Genomic DNA, 15,106 nt, shown 5'->3' with positions numbered 1-15,106 from the left:
TTATAGGCCATCAGTTGGGACTGAACCAGCTAATATTAATTTCCACTGACAAGGAGCAGGATTGCTTTCTAATTACTGATAGATTTCTGCTGGTGTCTTGGCTTTCCGTGCCTTTTTGCACCTCCCTTTCTTTATGTGTTCAATACTTTTTCCTGTGTCCTTCCACTTTATTACACAGAACTTAGGCCATGTCCACACGTACATGGTTATTTTTTTAAGTTTAAGAAGTTTTTCCTTCTTCCGTTTAAAAAAAAATGGCAGGCATTTTCAAAAATGTTCGGTTTCAGTGACCTGGTGCTGTGTTTGTGTGTGGACGAACGGCCAAACAGCATAGAAAAAGCTGTGGTTTTAAAAATAACCGCGTTCGTGTGGCGTTAATTTCTGAACTTATTTGTACTATATAATATTTATATTATGTAATATATAGTTTTTAATAAAAAGAAATGAAAATTTCTACTTAAACTGTGAATATTTTAAAATAATATTTTAACATATTTCAACATTTTGCTTTAGTTAAATTACAAAGTAAAAGTAAATTATTTAATTTTGGAAATAATTACTTTTTTGTCTTTATAATACGACTTTCAAATCATACAAAAAAAAAAATGTAACTGCCTTTACATTTTCAGAATGGGACCACTCACAAGGGATACCCTTTACATTTGGGGATCCTTGGCAACAAAATGTTTTTTAAAAAACCTGGTCTAGAACCCATTAGACTCATGCTTACACAGTTGACCCATGTAACTTCCCATAATAATAATGATGGACAGTCAAAACATTGAGGTCATTGAGCCCATACTGGGCACAGCAGTAGCCAAACACTCCTGTCATTTAATGAAGCGGTCAGCATGGACATGGAAAATATAAATCAGGCTTAACTGCACAAGTGCAAAAGGTTTTGCTAATGAGCCCAGACAAGTGCAAGAAAATAGTTGTCATGGCGTTGTGTCATCAGGTCTGTTGACAGCCCACTCTGGTGAGTTGATTTATGACAGTGTGCTGTGTAAAGTCCTGCTATGAATAGCAGCAGCAAAGTGGTTTTGACTTCATTCCTTTCATCAAACTCGAGATAAAGGGCCTTGAATGTGCGATCAAAAGCATGGCCACACGTCACTGAAGATGGGCAATGCTTATGGGAAATACATGCATCTCTCCATACATGAAATTACTGTTACAAATAAATGTTTGCCGGAGACAATTTGGATTTTTTTCACGGAAAAGAGCTGTTTTAGATTAGTGCTTCATTTGACCAAAAAGTGCTGTGTATGGGGTAAAATTGGTATTCTATCAGGATCAGTGGATCAAATTATTTGGCACCAATTATGATGATGCATGATTAAGAATACATGACTGACATCACATAAAACCTGCAGTCATAAACTGCAGTTGATTTTAACTCTTAAAGTTCAAATGCAGTGACAAATATAAGGCCGTAATTGATCTAACCAGAAAAAAAAACCAGGACCAATTTTAGCACCACCTCGGTGCATACTAGTTTTTGATAAAGAATGTGCAAATAAAAATCATACAAAATGGATTAATTTAATCTTTGAATTTATTTTGAACACAATATACATCGAGTGTTTACACTAGTCTACCATACCAAATTTAAATCCAAAAGTGAAATTACCAATTTCAGTGCAACAACAAAATCGAATTTGATTTGAATATGTTCAGCTTTAAACTATTTAAACATTAATGTGGATTAATAATTATAAATAAATAATACATGAAAACAAATTTACAATTAAGTAAACACTGCTTCAAAAAGACAATAGTCAGTAATAAGTGGCTGATAAATTTGAAAGTTGAAACTGATTATTTTCCTCATTCAAAAACAATGTAAACCACAAAGCATGTTTTTAAAATATTTTATTAACATTAACCAGTATTGTTATTGTTAACCAAAACTAAAACTATTAAAAGATCTTTTCATTAAAATAAATAAAATAAAATAAAATAAACAATCAAAATATGAAATGTTGCATCGGCAACTAACTGAAATAAATAAGGTTATTTCACTTTCAAATAAGGTTGAAGTACTAAAATAAAATAAAAAAACCTGAAATAAAAATGAAGCATAATTAAAATATCTTGAAAAAACTAACTAATTAAAACAATCACAAAATGTTGCTAAAACAAACTAAAAATCTAATGAAAACTGCAAATACACAACAAAACTCATTCAAAATAGTCGTCCTGCTCTTTCATTAACACAAAAACGGAGAGACACATTAAGCCTGAAGAGCAGCAGCTGTCATCTTGGGTCATCCGCTTAGAGAGCGAGAGAGAGTCTTACCCAGCCCTTACCTCCCACCTTTGACCCAAATAGGCTTTCAATCACACAAGCACACAGCTGGTCAGAAAAGCGATCCCATCATTGCTACAAGGAATGCAGCGTGGTTTAGGACAGGTCCCGGGACAGAGGATAGAATGGCAAGAAAAAAATTCAACAAGAGAGGCAAGGCAACATCTGCAGAGCATAGTGGTTCTCTTATCAAGCTGCTCTTTCCATACGGGTTTAAATCATAGATACGGAACATTGATTCCACAGAGACAAACAACGTAGTGACTCAAAGCAGGTTATCAAGACACAAATCAACAAGCAAACGTTTAGAGCTGTTGATAGGTGAAGCTTCTCGGAAGGGTTTGCTACTAGAGGTACTTGTGCTAAGCTGCTGCCCTCTTTCATGGTTCGCAAATTGCGAGAGAGCGAAAGGGAAAACGACTCGCGGGCAGGTATCTGAGCAGGTCTGGTTCGTAAAATCTCTCTCAAAAGATTCTCAGACCTTGCCAGGAGTTTCAGCAACTTTATTTTTGGACCAAAATACCCCTAGCAGAACAGCTTTGGAGTTTCCAAACGGTGCCGCAATCCGTCAGGCACGCAGGATCGGCAAATTGAGTTGACTGTGAGATAACTGCACTTCTTTCATTGGGCAATTTTTGTCCCTGGTACCCTTAAATAACACTTTTGCAAAACGTGCAAATTAAAATCTGACAGTTCTAAGCTTAATGGCTTTTGCAGGCTGATGGATATATTTTCCCCTGCAGTCTGGAGAGGGAAAACCGTACGAGCCACGTGTGCTTGGCTGCAGTGCAGCATGCCACTAAGTTTATACTGCTCGCTACAGACACACACTTGTCTTAAACTACCAGTTCCTGTAGACAACGGCAGTGAATCACTTAGACGTTGGACTGTCGGCATGAAGTCTGGTCCACATTGCGGATTATTCCAACCAAGAACCGCCCATTTAGACATGAAAAAGCCAACTGACTGACATGTAAAGCAGCCAACCGCAGTTGTAGAGGATGTTTAAGGGTGGGTAAATGTGAAATCAGATCACTTTAAAAGCTTAAATAAAGGTGTGCTAGTATCTCAAACAAAACTTTGAATCTTTCGAAATATTTGATGTCATAAAATTTGAGTTTAAAAAAAATATTTTTTTTTAGGCCTGTTAAATAAAAGTGCACTTCACAGGTAAACGCTGTTAAATATTATTTTCTAAAAATATTTACATTTTCAGTAACACTTTAGAATAAGGTTTCATTTGTTAACATTACTACATCAATACTACATTCCATTACTTAAATTACTACATTCCATTTGTTAACTAACTACATTTCTGTCATGACAACTCTCGGAGGGATTGGGATGGTAATGTACATGACAATGTTAATGCATTTGGTCTTGGTGGAATAGATCTGCTACGCTACTGCTGCGGCAGAGAAAGTACCGAGACTTGCTACTGCCAATACATCCACAACATGCTGCTGTGAGCATGTAAGAAATATTGCTGCTGCAAATATAACATACGTGAAATAACCCCCAAATAGCATACATGAATCACCTCATAGCCTATACAGGTGGAGCTGGGGAAGGTGGAGGGTTTCTGAAGCAAGCTGCAACTTCTACGGCAAGCACTAGTCATATATTTCAATGTTGAGCAGCGAGCTCATTGGCTACTGATACAGAAGAGAACCAATCAGCTGTGCCATGTGATAATGATGTCATTAGGTCAGATTGAGTTAGATATATCGGACTGCGCCAACTAGAGTTTCATGCCAGAACTCTGTATTAGTTAACATAAACTAACAATTAAACATTCTTGTAAAGCATTTATTAATCTCAGTTCATAGTAATTAAATAAAAGTACAACAGTTGTACTTTTATTAAAGTTAACAAAGATTAATAGATTAATAAATACTGTAACAAATGTATTGCTCAATGTTAGTTAATAGTTAATGCAGTAATTATCATCTATCTATCCAGCTATCTATCTATCCATCTGTCTGTCTGTGTGTGTGTGTGTGTGTGTGTGACATATATATAAAATGTCATATATATATATATATATATATAAACACTTTGCAGTGACATTGTGACACATACATTTATATATATATATATATATATATATATATATACAGTATATTATTTTTATTTTTCATTATTTTTATTTTTTAAGTTTTCTGCATTAAAAAATGTAATTCAGTTATAAAAATTATACAGTTTTTAACTCCACAAATTAATCAACACACAACGATGGCATACAATGGGATACTGAGACATCACATCATTATTGGAATATCACAAATTTTGTGTGATATTCTAAAATTAACAAAGAACACAACAGATGGAAACCCAGCTACTGTGGCATCCTGGTAACTTGTAAAACATAACTTCCAAGCACACTGATAAAAGCCATTTTTATGTCCAGTGAGCATCAAACGGTCCATATACTGTATGTTTCGTGGGTGTGCTGTCTGAGACTAAGAGTCACAGGGGTAACATAAACCTCTGAAGTGAGTTACATAGTAAACTTCCAGAGAAACTACATGGTTTATATGTTTAATGGGTTTTGTGGGTACTGTCTGTGACACTTAATCCTTCGTGACACAGAGATAGCCACAGCCGTCCTGCTTCCACACAATGGCACAGATGTTAATCTGGGATAAGGCTTACGGAGGTAATGAAGCCTGATTCTGTCAACAGGGTTTAGGGACATGAGATAAACAATGAGATTGTGAAGAAATATACAGTAACTATGCAATATAATGTGAGTCCAAACATGCTACAGTTATTCTTTTTTTTATATTCTGGCAGGAAGATGTTACCATGGCATATTTGTGAGTGTTTTTAAAACTAATCACACACGTTATAAATTTAAAAAAGCCTTCTAACCAAAACAGAATTAGATTTTAATGTTTTAAAACTCCAATATACTTGACACAAGCTGAGGTGTGTGTGTGTGTGTGTATGTGTGTATGTGTGTGTGTGTGTGTGTGTGTGTGTGTGTGTGTGTGTGAAGCATTACCCTGGCATTCATATAAAGTTGCTGCATTAGCTGTTTTATATCAATTGAGAAATCAAGCATGGAACATATTTAAACTAGATCATAAACATTGTGGCGTGAGGGCCTATTAGCAACAGGAAAACTTTACCACACAGTAAAAATCAAGCAGGGGCTTATAATTTACACATCCGTCATCAAACAAGCAACAAATGAGAAAATAATTCCTAAACAATCTAATGCAACCAGAATCTGCTGACTAAGCCAGAAATTTTAAAGGGTGAAGACTGAGTACTAAATGTTTTTCTCACCATTTATAGTTTATTTGAAGAGCAACGGCATCTTGTTACTCACCTATGCAGGCATGGACTCTGACAGACAGCTGTGTTCTCAGGATAATACTGTGCTTTTTTCCTCTCCTAAAGAAAAAAAAATCACAAAACAAGAGATCATCCTGCTGAAAATCTAATAAATGTAAAAAAATTTACAGAGCTATGTTTGACGATATGATATGATATGATATGATATGATATGATATGGACCGTATATCCATATGATGGACCAAAGTATGGTTTCTCTTTCCTAATATATGAATTTAGTGCACTTTTTAACTGTCAAACTGTTTTCTCAGTGCACTGATTAAAAATCCTACTAATTCATATTCAAAGAAACAAATAAATCATGATTCATTACATTACATTACAATATTTAAGATATATACATAGACAAATAATTGCAACATTTGGTAAAAGTAGTCATGTTACTTTCATGTTGTGATATTTAGATGACTGATTACATTTTTCTACATTTTTAACAAAAACAAAACAAAAAGCGAAACAATAAAAAACAAATAAAGCAAAGCAAAACACAATACAATAAAACAAAACATAGCAAAAGCAACACAAAGTAAAAAAGCAAAAATAAAAATGAAACAGAGCAAAACAAAGCAAATGAAACAAAACAAAACAAAATCAAAACAAAGCAAAAACAAGAATGAAACAAAAGGCAAAACAAAACAAAAGCAACAGTAAAAATGCAAAAACAAAAAGTGAAACAAAACAAACAAAAACTAAACTAAACAGCAAAAGCAATACAAAGTAAAAGCAAAAACAAAAATTTAACAAAAAACAAAACAAAGTAAAATTATACAAAAATAAAAAACAAACAAAGCAAAACCAAACAAAGCAAAACAAAAACACTCAGTTTAGTAACTAATTGAAAACCAGTAAATCGTGAATCAAATGCTAGATAAATTATCACAGGAGTACAGTAAGTTAAACAACCTTGTGTTATGATTGATCAATATACAAACAAGTTTCTCCCAAACATTCATTTGGAACTCCATATATAGGAGAGCATTTTAACACAACACAAAGCAACCAACCTTATTTATATACTCTTGTGAAGGTGAATTAATGTTCCACAGCACATCTGTTTACACCAGAAGCCTGATTCTGTGTTGCATCTGCTCTTACTGTATATTTAGGTCAGGTGAATTAAGCTTCTAAAGTCTTGAGAGACTAAAACCATGTGTGGCCTTGAGCTCCAAAAGACAGTAAAAATCCAACTGACTTCCTGTGACTTACTACTAACTGCCAAGTGACTCATGGGAGGGAGAAACTGGACGGACTGAGTGGGTGAAGAGAGGCATGCTGTGAAAAAAGGGTCAGATATCGTCCGGAATCCCCCTGACCTGGAGAGCAGAGGTGGCTGTGGGGATGACATGTAGGTCACCCCATCCATATTAAAGTGTGACGGACGAGTACGGGCACAGACCCAACCCCCGTCTCTTCCATAGATTATCAGGCCTGATGAACGGAGGACCTGTCTGTCTCATGAATAACTGGAAGTAAACACACAATGGAATGAGATGCAGCTGCATTTGAGTTGGAGGAGATGGATGGATGCTTAACGCTCAGCTTTAGACAAGTTGACCAACCGCAATCCAGATCGGCAATGACTCTGTAGTAACATCCGTGTGGGCTGAAGCCTCCATTTACCAGACATGAGATAAACACATAAGGTGGACAAGAAGCAACACAGTAAAGAAATGCAGACAAAACAGAAACTCATGGAGATTGGAGAAAAGATATTTTTCTTCTAAAAGATTGACTTCCTCAAACCTACAGCATATGATACCGCAGGTTTGCTTCCCGAAATCAGGACAGCAACACAGAGACCTGTAAACAAATGCAGCATTGTGCAAGTTATACAATGAAAGTTTGATGTCTGGTCTTGTTGGCAACATGCCACAGATCGGGGCATCTCCATAAGTGACTACCTACCTTCAGCAGTCTCCAAAACGACCAGTTATTTACAAAAATATATATTATTTTAAATTCAATTAAATATATAGAAAAATGTAAAATACATTAAAAAAAAAAAATTATTCTGGTGTTTTATATTTTTGTTTAGTTTAGTTTAGTTTAGTTTAGTTACTAGGGGGCTGTTTCATAAAACAAGTTTACCAAATAATACAGGCTTTTTTCAGTTAGTCTGATTTATTGTCACTTGATTTGGTTTCATAAAGCAAATTTACCATAGCTCAAGCTCAGTCACTGTGGCAAATTATGCTGGGAAACTAATCTGGTCAAGAGCAGGCTAACTGTCAGGCTAAGCTGAGCTCCTCTAACACTGACCAATAGGAATGCAATGACTCTCACACATACAATCATTGGACTTTATTATCAGTCAAAAAATAAAAGTATACAAAAAATGCAACTTAAATAATAAATCGAATAAATACAAATATAGGCTACAATCAACTATATTTAACTATACAACTATATTGTGCTTAAGATTAATAATGACAGTTTTAAGATATATGAAAACATTTTAACATAGTTGCTACTTGCATATTCAGTTGATCAGCAGTTTCTAGCCATGCAGCTTCTCATGGTTTTTTGACAACTGTACCTTTTATGGTTATTAATAGAATATTAAAACATTACATATCTAAAATTGCTCTTTAAAGCACTAAATTATAAAGTTAAAATGAAATAAATTATAGAAAACAGAGTACATTTTAACTAGTAAGAGGAATACACATTAACACATTTGAACTAGTTATTAGAGCTGTATTAGCTAGCTTACATTTGATTTACAGTTACTGCTATCATTCAAACGTACACTTATATGTAGGTTTAAAATTCTACATGTGTCACATTTAATGTAATAACAAATATTTTAACAGAATGTATATTTTACTCAGAAGTATTGGGCTATTATTCTATTGCACTCAGTCTGTTTAGCGTGCATGCACGCAGCAGCGCTCGTTCACTCGCATAAGCCTCGCCCACTCCTGACAAAAAAAAGGATATATTTGCATGACTTTCTAACATTTACAAATGGAGAATATACCTGTGACTTGTCAGTCATGATCTTTGGAAAACACAACATCTCAAATGCATTAAACAGCACAGATATATTTGCTGTTTGCAATGGTGGATCGATATGATCAATGATTGACATTAAGGGCTGCTTAAGAATAAGCGTGCAATAAGAATAAGAATAACCAGGTTTTGGACTTTAATCCCCGCTTTTCTAAGCGTCCTTTATGAAACAGCCCCCAGAACTATATTTTACATTTGAACCTATTTTGTAATGTAATGCAATACCGTAATATAGAGTGATAAAAGTTTTTTTAAAAATAAACAATTTTTCTAATAGGTCATCTACATTTTTTTCATGTCATTTTGAAGTGTGCAATTTTCTAAATATAAGATACGGGCCCATGGCTATAGGCCAGAGACATAAAAATCAACAGACACAGACAGCATCTGTCTGCACAACTTTAACTAAAGCAACTTGACAACACTTGCAACTTAATCTTTCTGCCATTGAAGCTAATGAGTAACTGGATCTATTTCATAATGAACTTGCCAGTAACATTAGCCTGGCTACTAACCATAACCGTACTCTACAGCGCCCTACATGCTCATTATCAAATTAAACGGTGAGTCTAAGAATACGCATGAGATACCCAGAGGAATCCAATTTTTGTATTTCTGGAGCAAAACGGAGAAACGCGCAGGAGAACTGGATTCTGAGGGTGAAGCTGTATGTCTTGGCTTTTCGTCTTGGCTTGATACTGTGAGAATTTCTGCATGTGGGTGCCTGCCAAGCGACTACATGGCTGTGGACGGTCTAGCACATGCGGTACGGCTGACATAGCGTGTATCATCCTGCACTGCTGTCCACGTCATTTCCCAGAGCACAGCTCCGCTGGAGAGAAGATCTGCAGCCGGATGACTCAGTCTTTTTCCACAGCTCATGGCCCAATGATTTGAGTTACCCAGACAAACGTGCCCAGCTTTGTGAAACAGAATAGCCCCTGCATCCTGAGATCTGTTTGGGGCCAAAAGGAGAAAGTGTCTCCAACATCGGCCACGTAACACCAGCAAAAGACACAGACAGCCTCATTAAGCTTATCCAAGACAAATTATCCTGACATTAGAATTTCACAAGCATGAAGAGACCTTTCGCAGCAGCTATGTTGCATAAGAAGACAAATAAAACACTGTTGCACTGACAGTAGATGTAAATGGGTAGTCCAAAAACCAGTCGATAAGCAAGAAATTTGTTGATTTGGCATTAATAATCTAGCATTAACGATCTGCAATAGAGTTCTGCAAAATTAAATTCAACTGGCAACTGGAAACTTTTAGCCAAAATAACTTACAGTGCATTCAAGAAAAGCATGTTATCAGCATGTTTATCAGTTTACTGCCTGGGATTCAAACCCACAACCTATCCATTTAGCAAATGTACCCACTCAAAATTTTACATTTTGTTACAATACAAATTATTCTTCCATATTTATATATCTAGTGGCAAGCTGTAACTTCATGCCTGCTATTAAAGATACAACAATATTGAGTAATGCAAAGATTTCATATTAGGTAGAAGGTAATACTATGGTTAAAGGACTCATATTTTAGTCTAAAGCTATGGCTTGAAGTTAAAAAGTCTTAATAATGGTTTTTAATTGTAATTGTTTCCTACAAACACAGTTTTTCACTTCACAAGACATTAATTGGTCATATGGATTACTTTTGGATTATTGTGATGTTTTTATCAGCTGTTTGGACTCATTCTGACGGCACCCATTCACTGCAGAGGATCCACTGTTGAGCAAGTGATGTAATGCTAAATTTCTCCAAATCTCTTCTGATTAGTGGTTCAACGGATCACAAATCTCACGGTTCGGATCATATTACGGTTTTTGAGCCACGGATAGGATCGTTTTTCGGATCAGCAAGAAAAAAAAAATCTATGTAACTTTGCTTTCCATAAGTACCATACCACAGCAAAAACTCTTAGCCTAAGAAAGTTCAAACATTATTAAAGAGACAAGTGAACAGCCAGTAAAAATAAGAACAAATAGGCTACACAAATTACAAGCATAGATAAATACAACAAAACAATTTTACAAATAAGGTCGGTAGTATTCAGATACAGAAATTTAATAATTAAGTGTAAAATAAAACTGCATAGTGTTCACTGTATAAATAAAAAAATAGATTCATCTTTGTCAAAAACGTGTTTTGTGGTTTGATGACCATAATGACAGCAGCAGGTATTATTAGGCTGCTGCCCCTTTAAGACCTGATGCACGGATTCAATATAGCCTAATGATACACATCCGATTTCTTTCTCAGCTGTTCTCGTTCACTTAAGACACAACAGACTGCATCTGCCACAATGATTGTCGAGATCGGTATTTTGTCATAATGTTATGTGTATATGCATCAAAGGCAAGGAGTGAATGAGATAAGAAAGATGGTTCAGTTCGGTTTTCGCACGCAGTCAAACGCGCCTCTCTGCGTGTGCGAGCTTCATGTTTGTGCGGCTGTGATAGAAAACAGCACTCGAGTAACGAATCGAGTTCCATTTCGCCTTTTCTTTCGCTAGAATGGTTTAAAATCGCTTGCGTGTGTAAACACGTACAATTGATAAACTTTCATTCTATTATGGTTAAATTTTGCAATAATCCGCGGATCACATGCGTGCCGAACCGTGGGGGTTGGTCCGTACGAATCATGGATCAACTACGATCCGTTTAACCACTACTTCTGATGAAAAAACTATTTCTTCTACATCTTGGATGGCCAGAGGGTGAGAAAATTTTCAGCAATTTTTCCTTTCTTGGTGAACTATACCTTTAAAATAAAGAAAATCAAAGTTTTGGTGCCACGGTTTCAATCTGAGGTAAAGCTCACTGCACTTTTTGACTCATTTGAAATGTTGAAAATCAAGTTATAGAAAAATCAACATATAGATACTGTATTTAGGCTACAAGATGCATCAATTAAGACAAAGTACCACTCAATTTTTCCAGTTACCAAGATTGTGTCCAAATCATAGGGTTCCTCCACCTCCCAAATGCAAAACTGACTTTTGCTTCAATCCCTCACAGCCTCTTTATGTATATTCGTGACCAATTAAATACTGTGTAGTGTCTATCCTGATTAAAGTCTCTGGCAGAGAGAGTGAGCGAGGGATACTGTATTCAGGACTCTACTCTGGCAAATTAATGAACAAACCTAACCTCTGCAGGTTAATCATCACAACCCCTGAACAGACCATCATAACAAATGCTTGTCTGTGGGGAAAGTCGAAATTTAAAGCAGACTCAGACCTCTGAGATGAGCTAGCACAGCGCTCTGCTCTTTATTTACTCCCAAACGCCTTATAAACCCTGATCCTGGCCCCATGCAGTCTCTCCTGGGTCTGTGGAGTCATGCCAGGCGCACTCTAACCAACTTTGACTCCTCACTACCCGCCTGTTTATGGAATATCACACTATGAAGTCCAATAAAGACACAAAAGGAGGGAAAAATGGAGAGGGAGAAAATTACAGAGAGAAGACCCATTGCCGACAGGTAACGTTTACCTCCTGCATACTTGGACCTGGTTCAAAAACAACTATTTGCCTATAGTGCAATTAACAGCAGACTATACAAGTCCTCCTGGAACAGATATGACTCAGCAAATAAGCTAGAAATTACGTTTCTGAGCACCTGGTGCATTTATGGACCAGCACTTCTCAAGTATTTCTCAAGAAAAAAAAGGAATAGTTTACAAAAAATACAGAATTTGACATCATTTACTTACTCTTACTCTTCTTTTTCTTTTCTATGGAAAACGAAATGTAACATTCTGAAGACATTTGTCCATGCACTTTTCCATGCAATTACAATTATTGACTGAAGCTTTGAGCTTCAAAAAGGACACAGCATGGAAGTATCATACGGTCCATACAAAGGTTTAAAACATCACAGAAAACCAAACGTTTAAGACATAAAAACATATGTACATTGATGAAAAAAATGTAAAGTATAGTGATAACAAAGATGGTCTGAATAATTTACTTACAAATCACACTCATCTGGTTTGTTTTGGGCATGCGATTATTGGCTCAACTGGCCCAAGTTGGAAAGGAAACCTGTTTGAAAACAATTAATTCTGCAGTACCATTTTGTGTCACTGGTGGTGCTGAAATTCCACAGAGCCTTTTTATATATTATTCACGTAAACTAGATTTAGCTTGAAGCACCGTCAATTTGCAAAAAGCTGCAGAAGTACTATCAGCTGTCAATCTATTCATAAGACTCTAAAAACAGAGATCATAGTAACACATACACGGCACCTCAGTGTTTCCACACTTTCGACCACAGCTCCTCTGCCTGTCATTTACTTCAGCAATAAAAAAAAATCCAGCGGTCCAGCTGAGCAGCCTCCTACCCCTCTATCCATGTAATCCGCACAAATATTTGAAGCGTTCCCATTAAAAGAACTAGGCGTTTCTCCAGGGCCAGAGGCTAACCGAGTCCGACAACAGCTCCTCCGACACATCGGCCAGGAAAAAAAACGAGTTCAAGAAAAATATAAGACAACAGAGAAAGCAATGTCTGAGTTGACATAGCTCCCAGTTTGTTTTATCACTATATCTTCTAAATTCTTTCACCAATGTGCATATGTTTTAGATCTTGTATAAATTTTACATAACTTTTAGTTATACTTTTATATAACTTGTATTACTTTTTTAGATCTTGTAAACTTATTTTAGTATTATTTATATATTATTATAGTATGTAATTGTACAAATTAGCATTTTTATATTTTAGCTTAATTTATTTTATATTTTTAATTATGTGATTTTGCCATTTTTAGCTTTTATTTTATTCCAATTTTAGTTTTAATAATTTTAGTACTTTAATGTAACAATTTTCAGTCATAAATTGCTAGTAAATTCCACAAATAATTACAAAGAAATAGTAAGTAACATTAAATTAAACATGGAAGTAAAATTTGAAGTAAAAAGCATTTCGAAATAGTATTTTCTTGTCAAACATACTTCAGTAATCTTTTTATTTTCAACTTTGATATAAATAATATATTCTCTGATAAATAATTTTTACAGTGTAGCTGCCATGACAACATTTCTAATTTGCATTTTCATCTAATATTTATATGTAATTTTTTTTCAATTTATATAACGATTTAAAAAAATTTTAACTATAGAGTTAAACTTGTAATTGTAGCTGGTTGGGTAACATTTTGTTGAAATTACAACTTGTAATAGTCTTGGAAGCATATAAACTTGTAATCATAAACTATGTTATTGAATTATAAACTTGTAAATTAAAAAATATATTTAAAAAAATAACAATATTTTAACAAAAATATATTGTTTAATTTATTTTAAATAAACAATATTATCATTTTTATTTAAAAAAAAAAAAAAAATTATATATATATATATATATAAATGAAACAAGTGAATATTTTAAAACATATTTATAGTTTTTGAGGTAGGGCCAATAAAAATGTTGGCAAGACAAGTAAAAATCAAAATCAAAATGGCCCACAAAAACAATCCTTACTGTTGAGCCCTGGTGTAAGAGATACATTTTGTTGGTAGTTTGCCAAAACTGAGGGTCCGTACTAACAGCAATGTGGGATTAAATTCGGGGCCCCGTGTCAGGCTCCGACAGCTTTTTCTGCATGAGGTGGTGTGGTAATGATTAGGATGGTTAAGCCACTATGACATAGAGATATCCACCGTACAAAATGAGGTGTTAGAGGATCATTCCTCAATCAGAGCGCAAAGTGACTTCATATGACTGAGGCACCTGTGGAATGCAACTTGTAATCTGTATCCATTTCTGATTGTCCCTTTGGAATCCCATCACAGGCCTCCAGGTTCCACATCGAGAAAGAAATCTTTAAGGACATGGATAAGCAACAAAAATAAGTCACATTTGTATATAATAACGTTATTCAACAATGTGCATCAAAGCAATGCAGGAAATGCACTATTGCAGTTCTCAGAACTGTTAATCTCAGTTTGAAAAGAACTGAACACCAAAAGAGGGGAAAAAAGAGAATTAAGCAGAGCTTGGTAATTCATTCCAGGCCTAATGTAAACAGTAAGAAGATACAGTAGCAACAATGAGGCAGCAACAAAAGGATCTCAAATTATTCCTCGAGCCAATTAGTCTACTTTTTTTGTGTTTTCAGCAATTGATGAAATGTAGGTCAGACACATCACATGAAGCAAGATAGAAAACCACATAACAGAGAAGGAGGAGGAGAAATGGGTTCGGTTTTAATCACGTACTTCGGCCAAGGTTTTTAGACCCCGTAATAAAGCACAACTGCAGTAAATAGAGGGGGCTGTGAACTCCAGCCCATCCAGGCCATAAAAGCCCACTGTGCTGAATTACCCTGTTATTAACAGTAATGTAGTCCTCCATTCCTGCTCTCCACATCCCACTCAGACACTCTGCATGGGTCTAATAATGCAC

At 35.3% G+C, this 15,106-nt stretch overlaps 1 protein-coding gene across 5 annotated transcripts in view; it reads right to left on the bottom strand.

Moving 5' to 3' along the window:
• The window catches only part of LOC107743170 (FH1/FH2 domain-containing protein 3-like), a 190,638-nt gene that overhangs the window by 152,161 nt on the left and 23,371 nt on the right, over positions 1–15,106 (bottom strand). For all 5 annotated transcript variants that reach the window (XM_016556304.1, XM_016556300.1, XM_016556301.1 and 2 more), the window contains exon 3: positions 5,649–5,713. In XM_016556304.1, the coding sequence (XP_016411790.1) occupies positions 5,649–5,713 (65 nt within the window). The remainder of the gene's footprint in view (positions 1–5,648; positions 5,714–15,106) is intronic.

This window comes from Sinocyclocheilus rhinocerous, unplaced genomic scaffold (assembly GCF_001515625.1).
Source record: "Sinocyclocheilus rhinocerous isolate Xijiao unplaced genomic scaffold, SAMN03320098_v1.1 scaffold946, whole genome shotgun sequence".
Taxonomy (NCBI): Eukaryota; Metazoa; Chordata; class Actinopteri; order Cypriniformes; family Cyprinidae; genus Sinocyclocheilus; species Sinocyclocheilus rhinocerous.
Note: the sequence above shows the minus strand (reverse complement) of the source record. Positions and strands in the feature narration are given on the sequence as shown.